The 23806-nt window shown below is 56.9% G+C and overlaps 1 protein-coding gene across 1 annotated transcript in view; it reads left to right on the top strand.

Annotated features, from left to right (window-relative positions):
• The first annotated feature begins 1588 nt into the window (after window positions 1-1588).
• Window positions 1589-23806, top strand: part of ADGRA2 (adhesion G protein-coupled receptor A2) — a 36110-nt gene continuing 13892 nt past the window's right edge. The window contains exons 1-2 of the mRNA XM_068970604.1: window positions 1589-1854; window positions 13763-13834. Coding sequence (XP_068826705.1) covers window positions 1589-1854; window positions 13763-13834 — 338 coding nt within the window. The remainder of the gene's footprint in view (window positions 1855-13762; window positions 13835-23806) is intronic.

Here is a 23806-nt window from a genome sequence, read left to right as displayed (position 1 = left end):
GGGGGAACCCGGCTGAAAGGCCACTGTGCTGGAAAAGGTGCCACACACACCCGCGGCACCCAAGAAGGCGGAAGTCATCAGAGAGACCACTTTGGTGGCCCAATGGAGGAGGAAAGGGGGCTCGCCTCAGGGGTCCCCCAAACCCCAGCAGCCTGCATCTCCAATAGCAAAAGTGCTATTAAGTGGCAGAAAAGGCCGCCTTCATAGGGAAACTGAGGAACTAGGTACACTGGGCCACACCTCACTCTACCCTCTGTCCCCAGCCGGGTTCCTAGCCTGCATTCCAGCCCATCTAAGACCTACTGAGAGTTTTCATAGCCACCGGAGTGGCCCCCGCCCACTCACTCATTCTCAGGCCAAAACTTGCAGTCACAAACTAGAGGGTGGAAGGGCCCCTTTGGACTGCGGAGATTTGACACCCCAGGATGTTAGGGCCCAGACCGGGGCCTCCTGACTCACTGTAGCGCTCTCCTCACAGCCAGTGGGAATCCCTGCTTTTGCCTTCTCAGTTCTGCTCATTCCCACCCACCCACGGCCCCCCTACACACGCGCGCCTGCGCGTGTGGATGTGGAAAATATAGGCCCCTAGATCAGATCTGTCTCGGCCTTTGACCCCTCCTGGCCCAATGACATGCAACCCCCGCTGGGCGAGGTCACCCGGAGGGTCCGAGAGCCTCCTTCGTCTCCAGCTCGTTTATATCCTGCACTGACTGGAGCAGGGCTGCGAGAGTGAGCGCCGGGCTTCTAGCCTGGCCCACCAGGTCAGGGGTCAGGAGAAGCCGAGCCTCAGCAACCCCAAAGAGGGGTACAAAGTTTATTCCCACCCAGGGACATCTCTGGTCAAGCCCGCGGGTCGATGAAAGCCCCAGAAGCGTCGGCGTGCAGGCTGGACGGGCAAGAGTGAGGCAGGATTCCGTGGGAAGTGCTAGCGGTTGGCTGGGGTTGTGGAGAGGAAGAACCTCGGCTCCGGGGAGAGGGGCGGCCGGGAAACGTCCAGGGGTCAGGGCGGGCGCGGAGAACGCGCGGTGCCTCCCGCCGGCGGGCCGGCTGCGACTTGGAGGAGGGAAGCGGCCTGACCGCGCATCGGGAGGCGCTAGGGCCTCGCGGATGGACGAGCTGGCGAGGGGAGGGCGCCCTCTCCGGAGGGCGGGCGGGGACTGGAGGCGGTGGCAGAGGCGCCGCGCCGAGCTGCCTCCATCCATGGCACGGAGAGGCGGCGGCAGCGGCGGCGGCGGCAGGAGCCCGGCGCGATCCGCTAGGTCCCAGCCCCGCGCAGAGCGAGCAGGCGACGCGGAGGGGCCCGGCCTCATCCAGCCCGGGCGCACGGCGCCGAAAGTCGGGCCGCGCCGCCGGGAGCCGCCAGCGCCGCGCTGACAGCCGCGCCCGCGTCCTCCCCGCCGGGGCGCTCGCCGGACATGCCCCCGGGGCGCGGCGGCGGGGACCCCGGGGCTCGCCTCCGCCCAGGGCCCCCCGCCCCGCCCTCGGGCGCCCCGGGCCCCCGCTGAGCACGCCTCCCGCCCGCCCGGATCCCTCCGGCCGGCGCGCAGACGGGCCCTGGCGCTGTGGGTCCCCGCGGGGAGATGGGCTGATGGGCGCCGCGGGACGCAGGATGCGGGGGGCGCCCGCGCGCCTGCTGCTGCCGCTGCTGCTGCCGTGGCTGCTGCTTTTGACGCCCGAGACTCGGGGCGCGCCCGGCTGCCCGGTGCCCATCCGCAGCTGCAAGTGCTCGGGGGAGCGGCCCAAGGGGCTCAGCGGCGGCGCCCCCAACCCGGCGCGCAGGAGGGTGGTGTGCGGCGGCGGGGACCTCCCGGAGCCTCCCGATCCCAGCCTTCTGCCGAACAGCACCGTTACCCTGTGAGTACCCTATTCGGCCCGGCCGGGCCCCAGTCCCGACGAGGGCACGACAGGAGACCAGACGGGAGGGCTGGGGAATGGGGGACAGAGACGATGCCACCACTTCAGAGACTTCGGGCCTGAGTCCAGAAGCCGAGAAGGGAGGCTTGGGAGAAGCAGGGGAAAGATCAGGGCTCCAGGCGTGGAAGGAGGGAGGAAGGGGCACTGGGGACGGATGCGCCCCAAAGAGAGGCACCAAGGGGCGCCCACTCACCTGTACAGGTGAAGGGGAACGCGCGCTGGCGGGACGCCCAGACCCCTCGGCTTTCTAGCCGGGGCTGGTGTTGCGGACTTTGGGGACCTGAGGTGGGTGGGATGGGAGGAAGACTCAGCGGAGATCGACGCCTGCGGCCCAGTAGGTGCCTGTGGTCGTCACCACCGCGGACTCGTCCCTGGCCGCACTGGGGGAGTTTCCCGGGTTCAGCCCGCCGGCCTGGATCCTCCAGATGGGGGCGCCCCATCCGACCCCGGGGCCTGCCAGCCCCGCCTGCAGCCCGTCTCTCTAGCTCAGACAGCAGGGTGGGTTCGGAAAAATGTCTATCCTTGGGGTGCAGGCGCTTCTGATGTGAACGAGACCCCCGGCGTCCCAATTCCTCTTGGGCCCCTGTCCCGCCGCGCGCATCTGTGAATTGACCTGTGCTCCTAGTCCTGCATCCCTTCCTCCTCCCTTCCTCCTCGGATATGAAGACGAACTTTGGCCGTTTCTCGATTGACTTCTTCGCGCAGATTGCAGAGAAGGAAACCTGGCGGAGGGGAAGGAGGCTCCCTCCCAACCTCCCTCAGTCATCCCGTCGTTCCCTTCTCAGCCCGGGCCTTATTAAGCCCTCATTGACAACCGGCTCTGCCCGCTGAGCCACAACCCGACCCCCAGCCTCCCCAATGAGGGTCCGAGATCCCGCCAGCCCGCAGGAGAATTACGGACCGCTCCCCACCGCAACGATTTCCTGCGCGGACCACGTGCTCGGAGCTCCACGCATGCCGTGGAGTGAGGGGTCCGGCCCTGGCGGCGGCCCCTTCCTGTCCTGTCCTAGACCCAGCCTCCAAGCCGCTTCCCCTTCCCTGTCCTCCTGACCCCGGTGGCGACCGTTTCCCCACCACCCCTTGCCCCGGAGTTGGAGCTGGCTCAGGGTCTATCCGATTGTGTCCAGAACAATACAGTAACGACTCTGGTTGGGTGAGTTCAGAGGCTGTGCGCTTCCTGACAGGACACGACTGGTCAGCCTCTGACGTTGGCCGCCTGGCCTGCATTCTCCCCAGCCTGGGGTGGGTGTGTGCCTGTGTGTATTAGCGGGGTAGAAGCCGTGTCCCTCTGCTCTCTCCCGGGTTCCCGCCGCCTAGGGGACAGGGCCATGGCCTGGGAAGACAGCTGTGGCATCTGATTCCCATCCCCCTGAGAGTCCACTGGTGTGGAAGTGTCCAGACAGGCCTGGGCATTCCCCAGCCCACTCAGTTCTGGAGGAGAAAAATGCTTGCTGTGTGGAATGATTGGGTCAGTGTGTCTGTGTGAGTCCCTGCTGGGCAATGAGAATTGAGCTCCAAGAGGGGTGTGTGTGTGTGTGTGTGTGTGTGTGTGTGTGTGTGTGTGTGTGTGTGTGTGTGCCCTGGATCTTTCAGCCCTGCTCACACACATATGCTGAGATTAGGACATCCTAACGTACTGACGATGGCAGAAAGAAGGGGAAAAACATTAAAGGTGGTTTTGCAGTACATCTTAGAATGATTTGGCAACTAATGCTTTCCAGCCACAGCTAATTCCCATGGATGCCACTCCAAGGAGACAGAGTGGGGTGAGAAGATACATTCTCAGCAAGAGAGACGCTGGGTGAAAAGATATGAGGACAGGGTGGCACCCAACAGGACCCCTCGCTCATCTTCCCGTCCTTAACCATCCCCAGAGGAAGGGCCGCCCCCCTTTTGTTCCAGGCCACTGACCTACCTGGCCCAAGAGTCCTTCCAAAGAACAGCCTCCCACCCCTCAGCCTGGCCAGACATTTCAGCAGGGACAACGGACAGGGCAGGCCAAGCTGGAGCAGCCCCCTGAGAGCCCGCTGGCCCGTCAGCCCGCCCCGGGGTGAGACTGGGACCCGCCATGGACATTTGCTTCAGAGACCACCCCACGGACTCCACCTAATCCAGATCCAGACTGCAACCTGTCCCCCAAGCTGGCTTCTAAAGGAAAAGAGCCCACATTCTCCTTCAGCAGAAGCTGTGCACGGATTCTCTTCTGGGGGCTCAGACCCCCTAGTAAACCCATCCCTAGCCAGCATGCATCTTGAGGGAAGAAGGGCTGGGAAGGGGCTTAGGCCACTCCAGTCTGGCTGCAAATGGAGACTGAGAGTGCGGAAACCTTCACACCCTTCCAAACACTTCCCTTCTTTATTATTATTTTTTTTCCCCCAAATTTCTCCTTTCCCCATTCTGCCCATGACCTAGGGCAAACAATGGACTCGGGCCAGTAGCCTTTGCATTATAGCTTTCCCCTCTCTCCTCCTGTTTTCCTCCAGAATGGGCCGCCAGCTGTCAGTCCCCTCCATGCACCGCCCTGCCCATGTGGGTCCTGGGTGGGCAGGGGGAAAGTCAGGCCTCCACCTTGGGAAGTCTGGCAGGCTCTCCAGGCAGAGAAAGTGCTAGATAAGGTGCCCGTCTGCAGCCAGCCTCCAGGCTGATCAGGGGCAACCCTGTCAACAGAGCCGCTCACCTCAGGGAAAACCCTTCCGCTCCCACCCTGTTATCTGCAGTCCCGCCTTCTGTTTTGCAGGCCCCTCTCTCCACCCTTGGCTTTTTTTTTTTTTTCTTTCCTCTAATGGATTTTCATTCGAAGTTTTTCCAGGAAAGTAGAACTCTTGGCTTTCTTCCTGATCTGTCTGCCCACCCCACCCCCCTAGTCTCCCAGCTGGTCCAGGGGGCAGCTGTGGGCATGTCCCTGCCACCCCACCCCCTCCCCAGCCCAGAGCAGGAGCCTTTATGGGCCTCCCTTGAGGGGCAAGTTCTCATGGGGGAGAGTGGCTTATCACAGGCAGGGGATGGAGACACAGACCACTGTGAGCGCCCCGCTCACCCCTGGGCAGCAGCTGATGGGCCTGTCCTCTGATCCTGGGCTCTGGGAGTTACAGAGATGGGGACAGTGAAGAGGGGATATTCAGGGATTCCACGAAGAGACTGACAAGTGGGTAACTCTAGAAGGAAATCTCCCCTGAGGACCTCCCAGGACCTCTGAGCAAGCCCTCAGAAGATACCGGGCTGTGTCATAAGTTTCTGGGGCCCCTGGGCCAAAAAGGGCCTTAGAGACCATCGGGTCCAGCCTCTACATGAATATCTGACAGCTGAGCAAACTGAGGCCAGATGGGGCGAAGGCCACATCTTGCTCCAGAGCCGCACAGCTTAGCTGGCTGATGCCAGCGTCAGGATTAGCTGGTGGGGTTCCCCTCGTGTTCCTTTCAGGTAAGAGAGTCAGTGTTCACCTGGCTGGACTTGGGAGCCAATGGACACAAAGGCTGATTTAGAAAACCCGGTCCCTTCCCAGCAGGACCCGGGCCCCTTTGACCTGGGAACATTCCAAGGCTGGGTGGGGATGGGAGGCAGGCATGGATGAACCCTCATCCACTCAGTGTGGGGGGCTTTCCACCACATAGGCTGCCCCCACAGGAGAGAAGGAGCTTGGGCCCTTTGCTGTGAGTTTGGTGGTCTTCAGAGCACCATGGGGGAGGGAGGCCCCTTCCCAGCCCTCCCCCCACTCCCCTTGTGCCCTCCCTTCAGCGTTCCTCGCCCCAGCTGTGGGGTCCAGTTGGGGGAGCTGGGGGCAAAGTGTGCCAACGGCCTGCAAGGAGGGGAGGGGAGAGATGCCGACTGAAGGGGCGGGCCCACGCGGCTTCCCCACCCCCTTCCCTTCCACCCTCTTTCCCCCATATGGTTCTCATAAGGTCTGGGCTCAGAGACAGCAGCCAGAGGAAGTGGCTGTGTACAGAGAGCTTTTGTGCGGGAGAGGAGGGGGAGGGGGAGGGAGAGAGGAGAAAGGAGGGAAGGAAGGAAAGGAGGGAAGAGGCCCGGGACTCCAGCACACTCTTCCCCTCAGCGGGGCTCTGGGACCCCCCGCTTGTCTGAAGTGAGGAGCCCTGAAGAAATCCACGTGCCTCCCTGACTCCCCCGACCACCTCCTGGCGTTGCTGGAGGCCACCAGAGCCCAGGTTCTTGGACTCATCAGCCCTTCCTGGAGGTGTTAGGAACCCTGCCCGTAGGTGCAGGACCCAGGGTTTCATCTCTGAAGCACTAGGCAGACAGCAGAGCCCTCCATGCTTCCCTGGGTTGAGTCCTTCTTGCACCCGAGACAGTGGACCTAAAATTCAACCCCCATTCATCCTGAGTCGGGCCAGGACCCAGAATGGGTTATTTGCAGAATTATTCAGAACCCATGCAAGAACCCAGCCACTCCTGACCCCCCAAGGAAGTCTGTTTTTGCTACTACAGCTCACCCCTCTGGGCTGGGCTTTGGGGGAGTGGGGAGTGGGCTGGGATGCAATCTTCAGTCCTGCTAAGTCTGAGAATTTCCCCCAAAGGCACAGGCAAACCAGTGTAATTTGAACCTCACCATAAATTGACCCTTAAATTTGGGGTCATGTGTTTAAAGGGAGCGAGTGTTCCTAAGTTTATGCCACATGGGAGTCATTGGGGTAAGAACTCTTTCCTGAAGGAGAAAAAGTTCCAGCCACCTCTGAGTTGATCTCCATCCTTCCATTCTGGCAAGCATGTCATCCCCAAAGCCCAGAGAGGGGAGGCGAGTTTCCCAAGGCCACACAGCATGGACTAAGACCCCCCTTCACTCCCCCATTCCACCCCCTGCCCCCCACCCCGAGGTAGAGCCTTGGCCTCCAGGGGCCCAGACGGAGAGCAGGGGAGGGGAAGGGAGGGAAATGGCCCTGGGCTGGGGAACCAGAAGGAAAATCCGGTTGACGGCTAAGACGGGGCTGTTCAGAGGGGCTGTTTATTTTCATTCCCCCAGCCCAGCCGCTCTGTTCTATTTAGAGCTCAGACACTGACAGGACAAAGCTGCCTCCTCCCCTTCCTCCCTCCTCCTCCTCGGGGTGGGGGTGGGGGCCCATCCTTCCCAAACTCCAGAACATTCCTTTGCTTTTAGGACTGGGTGATGGGGGTGGGGGAGCAGAGACGCTGCGGAGTGTAGCTAACGCCCGGCGGCCTCCCAGGACCCTGCTTTCCCAGCCCTGGGAGTGGGGAGAGGCCGGCTGGGGGAGACGGGTGTGCAAGATGGATGGGGCCAGGTGAGGGGCAGGGGACAGTCTGTCACGGTGGAGCAGGGAACCGGCTGGAGGGAGCAGCCCGGGAGGCAGTTCCAGCCTGAGCTCGAAGGCCCAGACGTCTCCCAGCTGGAAAGCAAAGAGGAGGTCGAGAGCCCCCACCTCCCGCTTCTCTCCCTCCCGCTCCGCCCCACCGGCCCCCAGGGCGCTTCGCCTGCTGGGAGTTGTGTGTTGGAGCAGAAATTCTAGATTTCAGGAGACTCAGGGTGGGAAAAGCCATCACACTAAGGAGTGGGCTTTTCCAGTCCAAACCCTTCTTTTCCTAAGAAGGCACCCCATTGCGGCTGACCTGCCCAAGGTCACCCAAGTCCCAGCCAGATCCCTTGACTCCAGCTCCTGGTCAACCCCCTGTTCCCACACTGACCAATCAGAGCCGTCATCCCTGGGGACAGGGCAGGGAGATAATCAATCCGCTTCCTCCACGTGGATAGTGAGCCAGGAAGAGAGGCCCCCACCCACACTGATACACGTGTGCTTAGGGGACCACTGTGCAACATCACTGCACAGAAGACTTGGTGGGGAAGTGGAGGCAAAGAGGAAACTACCTCCTGACTTGGGAAAACTGGGGATTCATGGACCACCCCCACTTCCCCTGTAGCTGTACCCCACCAGACTCCCGCGCACCCACCCAGTCCGGCAGTTGCCTGTGTTGTGTGTCTTGCCTCCACTGCCAGGAGGCCATAGAGAGATGGTCTCTGCCCTCAGGGGGCCTTGCAGTCTCTCGGTGGAGGCTGGATACAGGCTCACAAAGAAGGAAGGAAGGGGAGCCTCCAAGTTCCCAAGAAAAATCTTGAGTGGAAGGATTAAAGGACTAATTTATGCTTAGGTGTAAAAGATTGATAACAGATCCTTTCAGGTTTATTTGTATTTAAAAAAGAAAAAAACCACTTTCTTTGCCTAAAAGTCTGAGTCCTCAGTGGTGAGATTTTAGGACGTGTCTGCAGGAAGTGTGACTGGGAGTAAGTTCCCAGCTTCCTGAAACCGGGTGGACACAGCTACACAAATAGTCCACCCTGTCTGACACACGTTCTTCCACCTTGCCTGAGTGGGAAATGGTAGACACCAGGTCTCATTTGTGCTTGCAGTGCTGGTGTGTTCCCCAGGGCCCAGCACACAGTAAGTGTCCATGTAGGATTGAATAATGAGTGAGTGGATGCCCAGGGGTCAATGCTCACAACAGACTGAATTCCAGTGCTGGGGGCTCCCACATCCCAGTCAAGGCATATCAACTACCCACCATGAACAGCTGCAGGTTTGCCTTCTCCAGTTTCTTGGTTTCTGCCTGCTGATCGCCCAGATGCAGTGCCCCTGCAGAGAGGGCAGGTTAGAGAAGAGGACCGCGGGAAGGCCCCATGTGTAGGAGCCATTGCAAGACAATTTTCCCTCTTTACCTTGACCTCAGGCCCTGCCTGGACAGCTCAGCTTCAAGGCTGAGGTCAGAAGCTATCTCAGGACATGGCCCTCTAAAGCCTGGGGAGAAGAGGCCCAACCTGGGTGACCTCCTAACCAGTAGGTGTTCAGGGCTGACCGGACAGTCTTCCAGCCAAGGGAAGGATGGCAGGAGGTCTGGGAGTGCTGTGTCCTCTCCAGCATTTCTGTGCCCCGCAGTCAGGCTCAGTGGACATGGGCACAGCCTTTAGGCAAAGGTGTGTGTTAGAGCCAGGCCCGTGGACCAGAGGCAGTCTCACGTTTGGAGGCCCCATTGTCCTATCAGTCATGCTAAACTGCACCCACATCCTTCATGAAACTGAACGATGATTGCTAATTGGCAATAATATGACATTTAGTAGTTCTGTAGTTAAACTTTCATTAATTTACACTTGCAGCATCTATATTCAGTAGTGATTTTTTTTCTTTTTTTTTGGTTTCAGATGCCCTTGTGGGCCTGGAAATGCTCCAAGGCCCTGGGTACTGTGCCCACGGGAGGGGGCTTAGGGGAGAACAGTCTCACATTGATGGTTATGAGCCTGGGGCTCTTCTTGCGTCAGCAAGCAGACCACCCTGCTCCCCGCACTGACAGTCTCCCAAAGACACAGCCAAGGTGCCAGCAGCAGGTGTTGGCAACGGGGCCCTCCCAGCCCAGAGGACCCTGGCAGCAGCCTGCATTCCAGGCTCAGGATTCCTGGAGAGCGTGGGGCCCTGGCATGTGTGTGTCTGCTGGGTCGGGTGGGGGCTGGGAGGGTGACACGTGTGACTCTTCCAGCACGTGTGAGGCCCCTTCAGTGCAGGCATGCGCTGGCCCCACACCCCACTGAGCAGGTCCTGCGGGACCCCTACAAGGGTCATCTTGGACATCAGGCCGGGATCTGGCAAGTTCTTGCGGCTGCCCAGAGGCCACAGGGCCCCAGCCGACGCCAGCTACTCGCTCCTGTGGCCTCCAGCCTCGTTAGCAGTAACGCTGCTTGCTCCTCTTCCCTAAAATAGGACCCGGGCGTGGACAGAGTTCTGGAATGGACGCTGTGCGTCCCCTTTCCTTGGCCAGGTTTCAAATTCTGGAGTAGAGAACAGCGGCCTCCAGAGACTGGGACCCCCCTCACCCCCCACCCCCCCTACCCCCCCACTCCCCCACCTGCTTCCTGTGAAAATGTGACCCTGGGTGGTAGTCGGGGGCGGGGGGAGGGAGGAAGATGTTGAGGATGCTGGGCTGGGCCAGCTGGAGAGGCAAGTGGCATGGTTGGGAAGAAAACCCACCTGGTGGGCACACTGTGCTGGGGCTGGGAAGGCTGCTGCTGCTGAGGCTCTTGGGAGAGCAGGGTGGCTGAGGGTATTAGGAAGAAGGGGTCAAGACTGCACCGTGTCTGCTACTCTGGACAGAAGCTTGGGGCCGCCCTGCCTGTTTGCCTCCTATGGGAGCTGAGTGTGGTGGGAACATTTTGCTTCCTAATGGATGAGGCTGTGTGTGTGTGTGTGTTTCATTTACCCCCATGAGCAGCCTTGTGATTGCCAGCTTCCTACCTCCCCCAAACGCTGTCCCAAATTCCTGGCCAGACACACAAGGGGCACCTCCAAAGAACTGAACCCGCAGGCACCATTATTTCAGTCCCCACACTCTAGGACAGAAATAAAATCTCCTCAGCCCAGTCTAGGTTGTTAAGACCAAAAGATCCAATTTTGGGTACTTGGGGGCTAAACCATAATGGTATCGGTGACATCTTTCCAAGAACTGGAGATGTGGCAAGAAGGGGTCCATTGGAGGGGGAAGATGCAGTGATGTTGGCCTGGGGTCCCCACTTCTGTGAATGGCTTAGAGGGTAGGAGATCAGGAGAGCATGTTCTCAAACACAAGAGGAAAAAAAAAAATCTCATTTCAAGACTCTGGGCTGGGAGTTTGCACTGGGGCCGGCAGCTACGTGGGCTGCAGCCGACCCCTCTCCCACGCTGCTGTGCCCTCTCCTCCCCAGCCCACAGAGCCCGCTTCAGAGCGGGGCAGGAGCCAGGAAGGAGCTCTCCTGAACCAAAGGCTCAGCCTCACCTGCCTCGGGTGCTGGGCCCCATCCTTTGCGCTGCTCCCAGGCCCCACGCACACAGACACACACAGACACACAGACATACACACACAGCACCCCGGCTGCCTCGGGATCTCCCCGGCAGCCCAGACTTCCTCATGGGGGGCAGTGCTGGCTACAAGCAGACTAGATCAGGGATGAGGGTTAAGGTCACCAGCCCCATGTGACATCCGAGTACTTGCAATGTGGCTGGTCTAAATTAAGTTGTGCTGGAAGAGAACAGTGCACACCAGATTCCAAGACAGCACAAAAAGAAGGAACATAGCTCATTCATAATTTTTGTTATGTATATAATTTATATTGTGTATTTATAATATATAAGCATATATAATATATATGTAATGTTTCTATTTATAATATATATTTATAATACATAATAACATATGTATTACATGTTAAAATGATAACATTTTGGATATACTGGGATAAGGTCTATTATTAACTTAATTTTTAACTTCTAAAAAGTGTGGCTGCTAGAACATCCCATTACATATGCAGCTGGCTTTGTATTTCTGTTGAGTGACTCTGGGTTAAATTTGGGGTATGTGAAAGGTGTTCAAGGGTTAAAGGCTAAAGAGTCTGGGGAATGTGGGGTACCTACTCCCCAGCACTACCTCTAGGGTGTCTGGATGGGGTTCTCCAGTTACGATCCTGAGTTTTAATATCAGGGATTTGGGAATTGGAGACTTTTTTAATTTTCTGTTTTCAATTCAGTGATCTGTAAACAAAAATCTTTTAATGATAATTTTGAGATAATTTTTTCTTAGAAGGTATTTATTTTCATTCCTGAGGTCAGTGTTTCTCAAACTGGGATCCACAGATATATTTGCAGGAGATAAACCAGCTTTCCCCTCCCTTTAACAGGTCCATACACCACTCAAGTTTGGCAGTGTTCTTAGGCTTCCCCATTGGTGCTCCGGGCTGTGATAACCTGGCTCCCCCATTCCTCTGTCCTTCCATACCCCTGACCCCTCTCTGTGCCCCCCACCCCCATCAGCATCCTAATCTGTCTTCCTCCCGAGACCCAGGCACGAGTCATCCCTGGAGAGACCTTGGGGGGGGGGGGGGGAGGCTGAAACAGATGCCCTTTCTCACCCTTCCTCCTGGTATTTCAGGATCTTTCCCCCACATAAGGATACTGAGGGGTCCTCTCACCTTTTTTTTGACAATTAATGCAACCTCTGAGCCTCAGGCCCTGAGACTGTATGAAGAAATGAGGTGCAATTGACGAGGGGCAGGTTTGGATTTAAAACTCACACCATCAGGAGCCTGTCACCACCAAGGGGGCAACCTCAGCCCCACCAGACCCTTAGAGGTGTAAGAACTGACAATATTATTTACAATCAGCCGCCATAGGTAATGGGAAACAAAACTGTCCTCGGGAAGATCGCCTGGAGGAGGAAATGGCAGCCCACTCCAGTATTCTTGCCTGGAAAATCCCATGGACAGAGAAGCCTGGTGGGCTACAGTCTGTGGAATCGCAAAGAGTTGGACACGCCTTGGTGACTAAATGGAACAAGAACAAAACGCATAAAATGAGAATAAAGGGGTTCAAGAAAGTTCTCAGTATTCATATGATGACTACTGTGATGTGCTTTTTGAAATATCAAGGTGTGTGTGTCTCTGTGTGTGTGTGTGTGTGTGTGTGAAGCACTTTGGAAACAGCACTTCCCCGGAACCTGTGCACACAGTCACTGTGGATGATGAGGTGGAGAGACAGTGAGGCGGGGTCCAGGAGGGGAGGAGGGGCCTCTCTGCAGAGCGGAGAAAGCGGAGAAGGAGATGACCTGTCCACCTCTTTCCCTTGACCCACAAAGCCCTTCCTGTCCATGCCTCCATCTGGCCACGGTCTGTCCTCCACGTGCCCCTTGAACTTGGAGTAGCGCAGGTGTCTGGGGTCCTCTCACTGTTGGGCTGGTGAGTGCACCCACCCACTTCCAGGAGGCTTTGCGCAGAGCTCCGATAGCCCCTCTCATACCCAGTCCCTGCCCCCTGCCCTCTCTCTTACTGTCCAGCCCTGAGGCTGCCCACTGGAGAGGAGGCCAGAGGCCTGCCCCTCTGGCCTTCCCAGGTCTGCTCTCCACCACGCTGAGCAAAGATGGGAAACCCTTTGCAAGAGCTTGAGCTGAGAGGCTCATTAAAGCCTTTTTTTTTTTTTTTTGGTCTCACATGGCATGTAGGATCTTGGTTCCCCCGACCAGGGATCGAACCCACGCCCCCTATAGTGGAAGCGTGAGTCTTAAACTCTGGACCACCAGGAAAGTCCCTCATTAAAGCTTTTTAATAAGCAATTAACTCAAGGGATGAGCCCTTTGACTGGTCTGGATCTCTCTCCTCCCAGCAGGGAGCCTGGCAGAGAAAGACTGAGTGGGTGGGCAGAGTGGGTTCCGTCAGGAGCTTGGGGCCCCCTTTCCGCCTCCCGCCAGTACAAACGAATAAATAAACAAAGACTCAGAGGCAGAGCCTGAGGCTTGGGCTCCCTGGGGGGGCCCAGGACTCCATCAGTTTCTGGCTGTAGACAGGGACACATGGGCACTCTGTTCCTCTGAGTTGGGGGCCTTTGAGGGCAGGGAAGGAGGGGTCACCTTCTGGTGAGGCCCTGAGCTCCCAGAGTGATGAAGACCCCAAGGAAGGGCAATCCCTTCCACTTGCCCCCACACCTACTGGGTTTCTTGTTCTACTTGCCAGACCCTTCTCCCCATCACTGTCCTCAGGTCAAGGCTGATAGCTTGCGCAAGACAGAGCTATTGGGGCTGGGTAGGGGGGGAGAAAGGGCGGGCTGTGGGCGTGGCCCTGTGATTCCCAGGTGGAAACGGGGTGGCGTGCCTGCTTATATGGAGCCCAAGTCAGATCCAGGCGTGGGATCCTGGGCAGGTTGACACGGCCGAGCTGGGGCTCAGTGGGCTGACTATATTCTGCCTGAGCTATTGGCTGGCTCCTCCCCATGGTCTCCTGGAGCCCAGGGTGGGGCTGCTCCTTGCACAACCTCAGGGGGCGCCACTTACACGGAAGGCAAGTGTTCTTCTCCCATCTGTGTTCTCCCCGGTCCTCCAGGCTCTTGAGCAACAACAAGATCACCGGCCTCCGGAGCAGAGCCTTCCTGGGACTGTCCCTGCTGGAGAAATTGTAAGTGCTTGGGCAGGGTGGGCCGGGGAGGATGAGGGTTGCTAACTGCCGAGGGGCACCTCGACCCAGAACCTGCTGGCGGAGCAGGGCCCACAGTCAGACTTGACCACCAAGCGGAGGGGCTGCTCTGGGAAAGAGAGACCCGCTCCCTCCCCGGGGACAGCAGAGAGGCCTGAGGACACCTCGCTGGTCCAGGCAGGGGTGGGGCTGTGGGAAGCTCATTAACGCTCTTTAATGAGCAATTAGCTCCAAGGGCCGAGCCCCTTAACTGGCCAGAAGCCACCACCCCCTCCCAGCTGGGGGCCCAGCAGACCCGGCAGAGGGAGGGTTTAGTGTAACTGGGGCCTCTTTCCTGCTTCCCTAAACACAAGCAATAACCAAGCTCCCAGGGGCCAGAGTCCCGGCCAAGGGTGGGGACAGCGGGTCACATCCGATTCTTCTGCCCCCTGTTCCCCCACCACCCTGATTACTGTTGCATCAGCTGCCCTGTGGGGCTGGAGGTTGGTGGTGGGGCATTAGGTTGACAAGGGTCCTGCTAGCCTGAGAGAAGCTCCTTCCCCGAGTTGGGGACCTGCCTCCATCACGGGTAAAGGTGAGGATTGAATCGAGCCCTCTCTCAGTTCCCCGTTCAGTTGGCAGCGTCTGGTCCACGGCCTGTACAACAGCTTTGGGTCCTGTCTTCTCCACGGGACACCTGGGCCTCCTGTCCCCACTGGAGCCGGACCCTCTCTAGCTCCCCCACCTCCAAGCCCTCCGCCGCCATCTCCCATCTCTGCTTCCACCCCCTGGGCATTCCCAAGGCCTCCAGCAGGGCCCTGTCCCCTCCAGTACCCTTTTGCCTAAAAAGCTTAGATCAGAGCGATGGAGGCTACTCAAGGATAAGGCTGACGCCTGCTCTCAAAGAGCCAAAGAGATTACCGTCTCGTGAGACCACAGACCATGCCATATATAGAAAAATGAAGCAGGTCAGTCAGGGTTTCTGTGAAGTCCAAAGGAGGGCTCAGGGAAGGCTAGAAAGTTCAAGGGTAGTAGGGAAGCAGTATCTATGTGACACCTTTAACTGGGACAACAATCTCATGAGGTTGTCTCTATGATGCCCACTTCCCAGGAGAAGGGCAAGCCCCTCTCCCAGTCACCCTGGGGCTCGGGGAGAGCTTGGTGGCCGCCTGGCTGGGTTCGTTGGGGTGGCAAGGCAGAGCGTGTTCCGTGTGATCCGGGCATCTTGGAGTTGGGAGGGGTCCCGGGGTTGCTGGCCGTGAACACACACAGCCACGACCAGTCCTGCTGACCATCTGCTCCAACAGGGAGGAAGGGCTGCCACCAAACTCCTTTTTAAAAGACTCATTACGGACTTCCCTGGCAGTCCAAGTGGTTGAGACTCTGAGCGTCCACTGCAGGGGGGCATGGATATGACCCCTGATCAGGGAAGTAAGATCCCGCATGCCAAGTGACGCAGCCAAAAATTAAAAATAGCTTAAAAAAAAAAAAACATTCATGGAGATAGAAATGGAAACCCACTCCCCTGTTCTTGCCTGGGAAATCTCATGGACAGAAGAGCCTGGCAGGGTAGAGTCCATGGGGGTTTCAAAGAGTTGGATATGACTTAGCAACTAAAAGATAACAACAAGTTTGCATTTTATAGTTATTTTTTCACACAGAGTATTTTTTTTAAAAAACAAAACGTTTTATTAATTAAAAAAAAAACTTTGTATAAAAGCAAAAAAAAAAAAAAACAACCCACCAAAAACCACTCGGTAGGTACAAACAAAAAGGGAAAGATTTTCTCTCCCAGGAGCAGCTAAGCACTCGGGAGCTATAATTCCTGCACTCAGCCCAGGTCTTAGAAGGCTGAATTGCCAGAAACCAGATGCTCCCTCCAGGGATCTTTTGGAGAAAGACTAATCGCAGAAGCCTCTGGAAGCCTCTAGGACATCCTTCCAGCTTTACCATCTTGCCTTATCAGCCCCAGACATGCTAGGTCTGCCCACTTGCTGGGTCTGCCGGGTCATCCTTCAGTCCCAGGAGGGTAGATTTTCTGATGAAGATGAGAAGATGGCCCTCTCCCCCCTACCCCATGCAAACCTATAGTACCCGCAGGGACCTGAATCACTGCACTGCAGGTGTATTCAAACCACGGTGAAAGTGAAAGTGAAGTCGCTCAGTCGTGTCCGACTCTTTGCGACCCCATAGACTGTAGCCCGCCAGGCTCCTCCGTCCATGGGATTCTCCAGGCAAGAGTACTGGAGTGGGTTGCCATTTCCTTCTCCAGGGGATCTTCCCGACACAGGGATCAAACCCTGGTCTCCTGCACTGCGGGCAGAATCTTTACCGTTTGAGTCACCAGGGGCGCCTGTCAAATCATGGAGGCAGGCAGAGAACAGTGGGACGGGAGTTGGGAGTAATGACTAAATGCTCCTGCCCTGTTAGGAACCACCTAGTCGTCCGCTCCCGAGATGTTTCTTGAGCCCCCTCTGTGTGCCAGGCTGCACGCTGGGCATCAAGAATGAACACAGCAGGCCAGGTGCCTGCCCCATGGAACTCACCTGCCACGGACAGGACCCAGAAAATAGCCAAGAACTGAACAATAGATCGGGAGACCAGGAATGCTGCAGAGAAAAACAACCAGCAGGGGAAGGGGGACAGAAAGCACTGGAGTGGAGATGCTATTTGATGTAGTGAGGTTAAGGCCGCGCTGGAGGTGATGGAGCCTGAGCGCGTAGGAGGGAGGAAGCTGACCTGCAGATAGCCCTCTGGAGGCAGAGGCAGCAGCAGGTGGGAAGGCCCTGGGGTCCAGTCTGGCTGGTAAGTTTGAGGCGCCGAAAGAGGGCAGCATGACTGGGGAGTGGTGCGAGGTGGGGTTAGATGGAGCCTTAGATTTGCTTGATTGTTAAAACTGGAGAGACAGGGTGGTTTCTAAAGTGCCTTCTGGATTTTAAACTCTATGATCCTTGGGTGTGGGCGATACCCACGGTGTTGCAGAAGGAAAAAATATAAAAGAGCCCAGTGACACGGCCACCTGGGCTTTCAGAGGAGGGGAAGGAGAGGGGGTGCTGCGTTCAGCAGGCGCCCGCACTTCCCCGGGATGGAGAGGCAGTGTGGGCCTGGAGGAGCCCAGGGCCTCGAGCCTGGCTGAGCACCACTGTATCAGTCAGCCTTCTGCAGAGAGACGGCACTGAAAGGAGGTGGATGTGTGTGTCCTTCTATAAATAGGCAAAGAAATTAGTCAGTTAGTTGGACTTCCCAGGTGGCACTAGTGGTAAAGAATTCACCTGCCAGTGTAGGAGATGCAAGAGCCACAGGGTCAATTCCTGGACTGCGAAGACTCCCTGGAGAAAGGAATGGCAACCTCCTCCAGTATTCTTGCCTGAAAAATTCCATGGACAGAGGAGCCTGGCGGGCTGCAGTCCATGAGGTTGCAAGGAGTCAGACATGTCTGAGCCTGCACACATACATTTAGTTAGTAGTTACATTTTTTAGCTGCACAGCAAAACTTTCTAGATCTTAGCTCCCTGACCAGGGATTGAACTCAGCCCCATGGTAGTAAAAGTGCCAAGTCCTAACCACTGGACTGCCAGGAATTCTAAGAAATTATTTCTTTATCCACCTGCAAATGCAGGAGACTTCTGTCAAAGTGGATTTGATCCCTGGGTCAGGAAGAGCCCCTGGAGAAGGAAATGGCAACTCACTCCAGTATTCTTGCCTGGAAAATCCCAAGGACAGAGAATCCTGATGGGCTACAGTCCATGGGGTCTCAGAGCTGGATGCAACTTAGTGACTGAACAACAACATAAAGAAATTTACTTTAAGACAATGGCTCGTGTAATTGTGTGTGTGCGTGTGCATGCGCTCAGCTGTGTCTGACTCTGTGATCCCATGGACTGTAGTGTTAATTGTGGGGGCTAGCAAATCCAAAATCTGTAGGGACCGGTCAGTAGGTTGGAGAGTCAGGTAGGAATGGATGCTGCAGTCTGAAGGCAGAACTTCTCTGGAAAACCTGGGTTTTACTCTCAGGGCCTTCAAATGGTTGGACGAGGCCCACCCATGTTAGCAAAGTCATCTCCTTTATTTAAAGTCAACTGATAGATTCATCGGTAGATGTTAAAACCACATCTTCAAAATACCTCCACAGCAGCACCTAGATTAGTGACGAGTGATTAGTGATTAATTAGTGATTAAGTCACTGGGTGCTATAGTCCAGCAGTCCCCAACTTTTTTGGGTACCAGTTTTGTGGAAGACAAATTTTCCACGGACAGGGTGGGGGGTGGTTTCTGGATGCATTACATTTATTGTGCACTTTATTTCTATGTAGTGGCAATCTCAGGATATTCCACCTTGATTTTAGGGTGAGGGTTTATGCTCCTATGAGAATCTAACGCTGCCACCGCTGATCCGAGAGGAGGCGGAGCTCAGGCAGCAATGCAGGTGATGGAGAGCAGCCATAAACACAGATAGAGCTTCAGTTGCTCACCTGCTGCTCACCTCCTCATGTGCAGCCTGGTTCCTATGGGCCACGGATCGGTACCAGTCTGTGGCCCCGGGTTAGGGACCGCGGCTACAGTCTGACACATAAAGTGATCATCACAGTCACTCCCCAGAGGTGGAGAGAGGCCCTGGGCCCTGGTCCTGGAGATGCTACTGATCAGGTCAGCAAGGGCCTGGGAATCGCTGACAAGGTAGGCAGGCGATTCTCATGCTCGTCGGGGTTGGGAACCAGCGGACCAGATGACCCCTACACTGTGGGCCTATTCATTGCGAATGAGACGCCGTGGCCTGGTGTGCAGTTGGTGCCAGGAAACACTGATCTCTCTGTCCTCTCGGACTGGGCCGTCCAGGCTGCCTCGGTGAATCCAGTGGCAGCTTCACATCCTACGGGCTGGGCAGCAAGTCCGATAACTCAGTTACATAACTCCCGTAACTCAAGTCCTGTAACTCTGCCTGGTAACTCAGTCTGTGCTGCTCCAGAAAGTGCCAGAATTGCCTGCCCATGCCGAGTGCCCCTCTGGCCTCTGCGGATGGGTGGGGTGTAAGGGGCCCCTGTTTTGCAGTGCAGAGCCCCGCGGTAGGGGAGTGGACACAGAAAGGGCACCCCGAGGGAACGTGCCTGAGACGATCCCATGGGTGGACCTGTGGCCCAGGGAGGGGTAGGGTGGGGTGGGGTGGGGAGACACACCTTTATCAGCTAGGCAGGCTGGACAGGAGAACCTGAAATAGCTTGGCAGAGTTCAAGGATAGTCCAGGCCTGTGGCTGAAGAGCCCAGACTTCTGACGCCCTGCCTCTGAGCCCCATGGCCCACCGCCCCTCAGCGTGGACTAGACTGTTGTCCAGGGGAAAGACCTTCGGGTGAAGGGACGGATGATGAAAGGGCACAGGACTTTGCCCTGGAGTGAAAAGAGACTGGGATGGAATTGCCCCTCCATCCTTCACCTTCCGGGTGCCAGTGCAAGCCGTGGGCTTCTCGCCTGGATCAAGGGGCCAGGCGCAGCTCGCTGATGGGCGATCACGGAGGTAAGAGGCTCTCACCCAGGAAGACAGCAGGGGGACACTTCGGGCTCTCAGTACAGGTGGTCCCCTGCTCCTCAGAAGAGTTATAAGTGGCCAGATGTCACACCAGCCGCCCCTGATCGCTTGATTCATCCGCAGCCCCCAGCCCCGGGCATGCGGTGGTGGAGACGAAGTGTCTGCGCGAAAAGGTCTCGCGGGCGATCGGATCGTTTCTCCGGTCCCGCGCATCTCCGTGCGTTCAGCAGGGACCCGGCCACCGGACTTTCCCAGCAGACCCAAGCGGGCCACGGGGCAGACAGTCCCCCCGGGGGGTGGGGTGAAGGCCGAGGGAGCCCCGGACTGGGCGTGCGGGCCTGCGTGTGGGTCCGCGTGGATGCGCGCACGGCCCCAGTGGCCTGAGCACGCCTGGAGCCGAGGGCCCGGGGTGGGAGCCTGGAGCAGAGGCCCGGGATGATTTGTCGTTGCCTAATGAGATTAATGAGCCCCGGGGGCTGGTATGCGGCGGCGCTGGGGCTCTCATTAGACACGGATGTTCACGGGAACGGTGGGGGCCGGGTGGGGGGCTGAGGCTCCCCAGCCAGGTGGCTTCCATTAATCTATGGGCGGGGCCGGGGGCCGGGCTCTGGCGTACCCCCCGCCCCCACTGCCCTCCCGGCCGCGCCGCCGCCGGAGAGGAACGCGGCGCAGAGGCTGCCCGAGGGCCCGAGCAGGGAGGCTAATGGGTCCGGGGACAGCCCTCCTGCTCGCTGCTGTAGGCCCAAGGCCTGGCACGGGGTATGTGCTCCATAAATACCTATTGGATGAGGTCAGAGACAAGAGGGGCCCGGGGCGCGCGGGTGGGAGGGAGCCTCGGACCGTCTGGGTTTCCCTCCTGGCCCCCAAGACCTCTCTTTCCCCGCCCGCCTCCCCTAGACAACCTCTGTACCTGCGGGGGTGTCGTACCCACTCCGCAGCCAGCCCTCCCCCCCCCCCCACTTTCTAAGGAACCCTGAAAGTCCTGGAGGGCCCAAGGGAGCTGCTCTGCGGCCTCCAAACCTATAATTTGGTTTTCAAACCCACAAGCAGGGAGGTCTGTGGGGGCCAGAGGGAGCCAGCTTCGTGCTGCCCCACCCTGTCCGAGTGTGGGTACACACTCACACACATACACACACACACACTCAAATACATACTGTCATACAAGCTCACACACTCAATAGTTTAGTGAGACCTTATTTACGTACCATAACGTTCACCCGTTTAAAGGGTAGGATCCAGTGGTTTTTGAGTACACTTACAGCTATGCATTCATCATCATAATCTAATTTTAGAACATTTTCATCATCCCCTAAAGCAACCTTGAATCGTTAGCAATCACTTCCCCCATCCTCCACCTTCTGTATTTCCCAGCCCTGAGCAAACTCTGGGCTTCCCAGGTGGCTCAGTGGTAAAGAATCTGCCTGCTAATGCAGGAGACTCTCTGGGTCAGGAAGATCCCCTGGAGAAGGAAATGGCAACCCACTCTAGTATTCTTGCCTGGGAAATCCCATGGACAGAGGCGCCTGGAGGGCTACAGTCCATGGGGTCCCATAAGAGTCGGACACAACTTAGTGACTCAAACAACAAGTAACTACTAAGCTACTTTCTGTCTCCGTAGATTTGCCTGGACCACACCGTATGTGATCTTTGGTAATCGCATTCTTTCATGAAGCATAGTGTTTTCCAAGTTCATCCATATAGCATGTATTAGCCAAGTTCATCCATATAGCATGTATTAGCACGTCATTCTTTCAGGTTTATTTCTTTATTATCTTTGGCTGCATTGTGTCTTAGTTGTGGCACACGGGATCTTTGTTGTGGTGCGTGGGCTTAGTTAACCCACGGCATGTGGGATTTTAGTTCCCTGACCAAGGATTGAACCTGTGTCCCATGCATTGGCAGGCAGGTTCTTAACCACTGGACCACTGGGGAAGTCTCTACATCATTCTTATTTTTATGGCCAAATGCTATTCCATGGTATAAAGATACCATGTTTTATTTCTTCATAAGGTGATAGACATTTGGGGTGTTTCCACTCGGGGCTTATGAATAGTGCTGCTATGAATATTCCTGTGTATGTTCTTGTGTGCATGTGTGTTCACTTCTCTCGGATGTGTGCCGAGGAGTGGAATTGCTGGGTCATGTAGGGCTTCCCTGGTGGCTCAGTGGTCAAGAATTCGCCTGTTAATGCAGGAGACACAAGTTCAATCCCTGGGTTGGGAAGATCCCCTAGGGAAGGAAATGCAACCCACTCCAGTATTCTTGCCTGGGAAATCCCATGGACAGAGGAGTCTGGCAGGTTCCAGTCCATGGGGTTGCACAAGAGTCAGACACAACTTAGCATCTAAACAACAAAACAACAACAAACAATGGTAGCTTTAACTGCCAAGCTGTTTTCCAAAGTGGCTGTGCCATTTTACACTCCCATCAATAACATATAAGGATTCCAATCTCTGTTTTTTAAAATTATAACCATCTTAGTGGACAAGTATTTCCCTAATGGTGTTGAGCACCTCTTCATGCATTCATTGGTCATTTGATTTGCAAATATTTTCTCTCATCCCATGGGGTGCCCTTTCTTGGGTGATATACTTTCAAGAGCAAAGCTTTAAAATTTTCAAGTCCAACCTATCAATCGATCTGCTGTTTTATTTGTGCTCACACAGTCTTACACACTCAGCTCCTTGCACTCACACACTCAGTCTTACACACACAGCTCCTTGAGCTCCTTTTTCCCAAGAAGGGTATAGGGTGAGATTTGTTCCCAGGAGTCCCCTGCCCCCAACTTCTGCCATAGGGGGATCCTGCTCCTCCGTGTGGGCACAGATAGGGGGAGAGGGATATGTCTGGAGGCGGGGAGCCTGATCTGCGTTAAGCATGGTGAGAGGGTGGGGAGGGAGGTTCCGCACATAAGCTGCCTTTTCTCCAGGTTCCAGTACCAGGGAGGGCCCTGTGGAAGCAGACAGGGGTGGGAGATTACAGAAGGATGCACATCATGGACGCGTCCGTGTGTCCTTGTGACCTCACCTAAGAGATGAAGGGGTCGGATGAGAAAGACCAGAGCAGGGGTTTGTAACCTGGGTTCCACGAGCCTCTGAAATCAGGTGCATAGTACTGGGGGGTAGTGCATTCTTCTGGGGCGGGACTCCATAGCCTGCAGCAGATACTCAAAAAAGGATTCCGCTCAGCCAGGAAGGTGCTGAACCACCAACCAACCGGTAGGGGCCTCAGAGGCCCACAGAAATACCCAAGTTCTACGTGAGCATCTCCTCCTACCACTTGGTAGGGTACAGCCCCAGAGCTGTGCCCCTACCTTGGGGACCAGGAGGCCTGAGCTGCTGGGGGTGGAGGGGGGCAGCCCCCATTGGGCTATCAGTTCAGCACAGGGAGCTGCCCTTGACCCTTGCTCCCCTCCCCCTGGAGAGGACCGGGACTGGTAGATCCAGGCCAACTCTGAGAGCACTCCGTCCAAGGGCTGCCTTGCCCACCCCGGAAGCTGCTCTGCGGGCGTGAGACTAGGGGGTCAGGACTGCAGATACTCGCTGGAAGCTCCCCTTTCTGAAGGCCCCGGTGGCTGGCGGGGGCTGCAGGAAACCCGGGGCAGGAAGGGGCTGGGCCCAAGCCGCCTGCCTTGCTCCCATCTGTGGAGCATCAGTGGGGCAGCTGGGTGGGGGTTCTTGGGGGGGGCAGGGAGGAAATGAGAATAAACACAGTGAGCAGAGGGGGAAGGGGCGGGGGGCTGCGGCCGGGCCCCTTGGCAGCCCATGAAGGGAAGTGACACAATGAGGAATGTGTTTCCCCCGCGCGGGGTGGGAGGCAGAGCCCTGAGAACGGCCAGACCCCCAGAGGGGCCAGGGGGCACAGGCCGGAGCGGCATCGGAGGCGCGGGCTGTGCGGGTGGGGCTCTGGGCAGCAAGGGGGGCAGGGAGCGGGCAGGAAGGGCAGCTCGGGGTGGGGGCCATCCCCATCTCCAGACTCCACCCTGGAGGAGCAGCCTTCTGGGCCCTGCGTTCTCGCACATTCCCTGCCTGCGCCCTGGGGGTGGAAGTCACCCCATGGGACGCACCCTGGTGGCTGCCTCGTCTTTCTCAAGGGGCGCAGGGTTAGGAGGCCAGGTCCTCGGTGGGAGAGGGCGCGGAGGTGTGAGGCCCCCGGGCCAGGGGCAGGGCTGGGCAGGGGACGTGTTCCATTTCTCTGTGTTTGTCTGTGTCTCTCTCTATGTCTTTGTCTCTCTGTCTCTCTCTCTCTGTTATTGCCTGTCTCCATCTCCCTGTCTCTTTCTGTCTGTGTCTGTCTGACTCCATCTCTCTGTCTCTCTGTCTCTGTCTCTCTGTCTCTCTGTTATTGTCTGTCTCTCTGTCTCTCTCCCTGTCTCTCTGTCTCTCTCTGGGTGTTTTTGTCCCCAGCTGGGCTGGCCCTGTGAAAACAGGCCCCTTAGTGGGAAGGCACCTCC

Source organism: Capricornis sumatraensis, chromosome 4 (assembly GCF_032405125.1).
Source record: "Capricornis sumatraensis isolate serow.1 chromosome 4, serow.2, whole genome shotgun sequence".
In the NCBI taxonomy this organism is placed as follows: Eukaryota; Metazoa; Chordata; class Mammalia; order Artiodactyla; family Bovidae; genus Capricornis; species Capricornis sumatraensis.
This window is presented reverse-complemented; position numbering and strand designations above follow the sequence as displayed.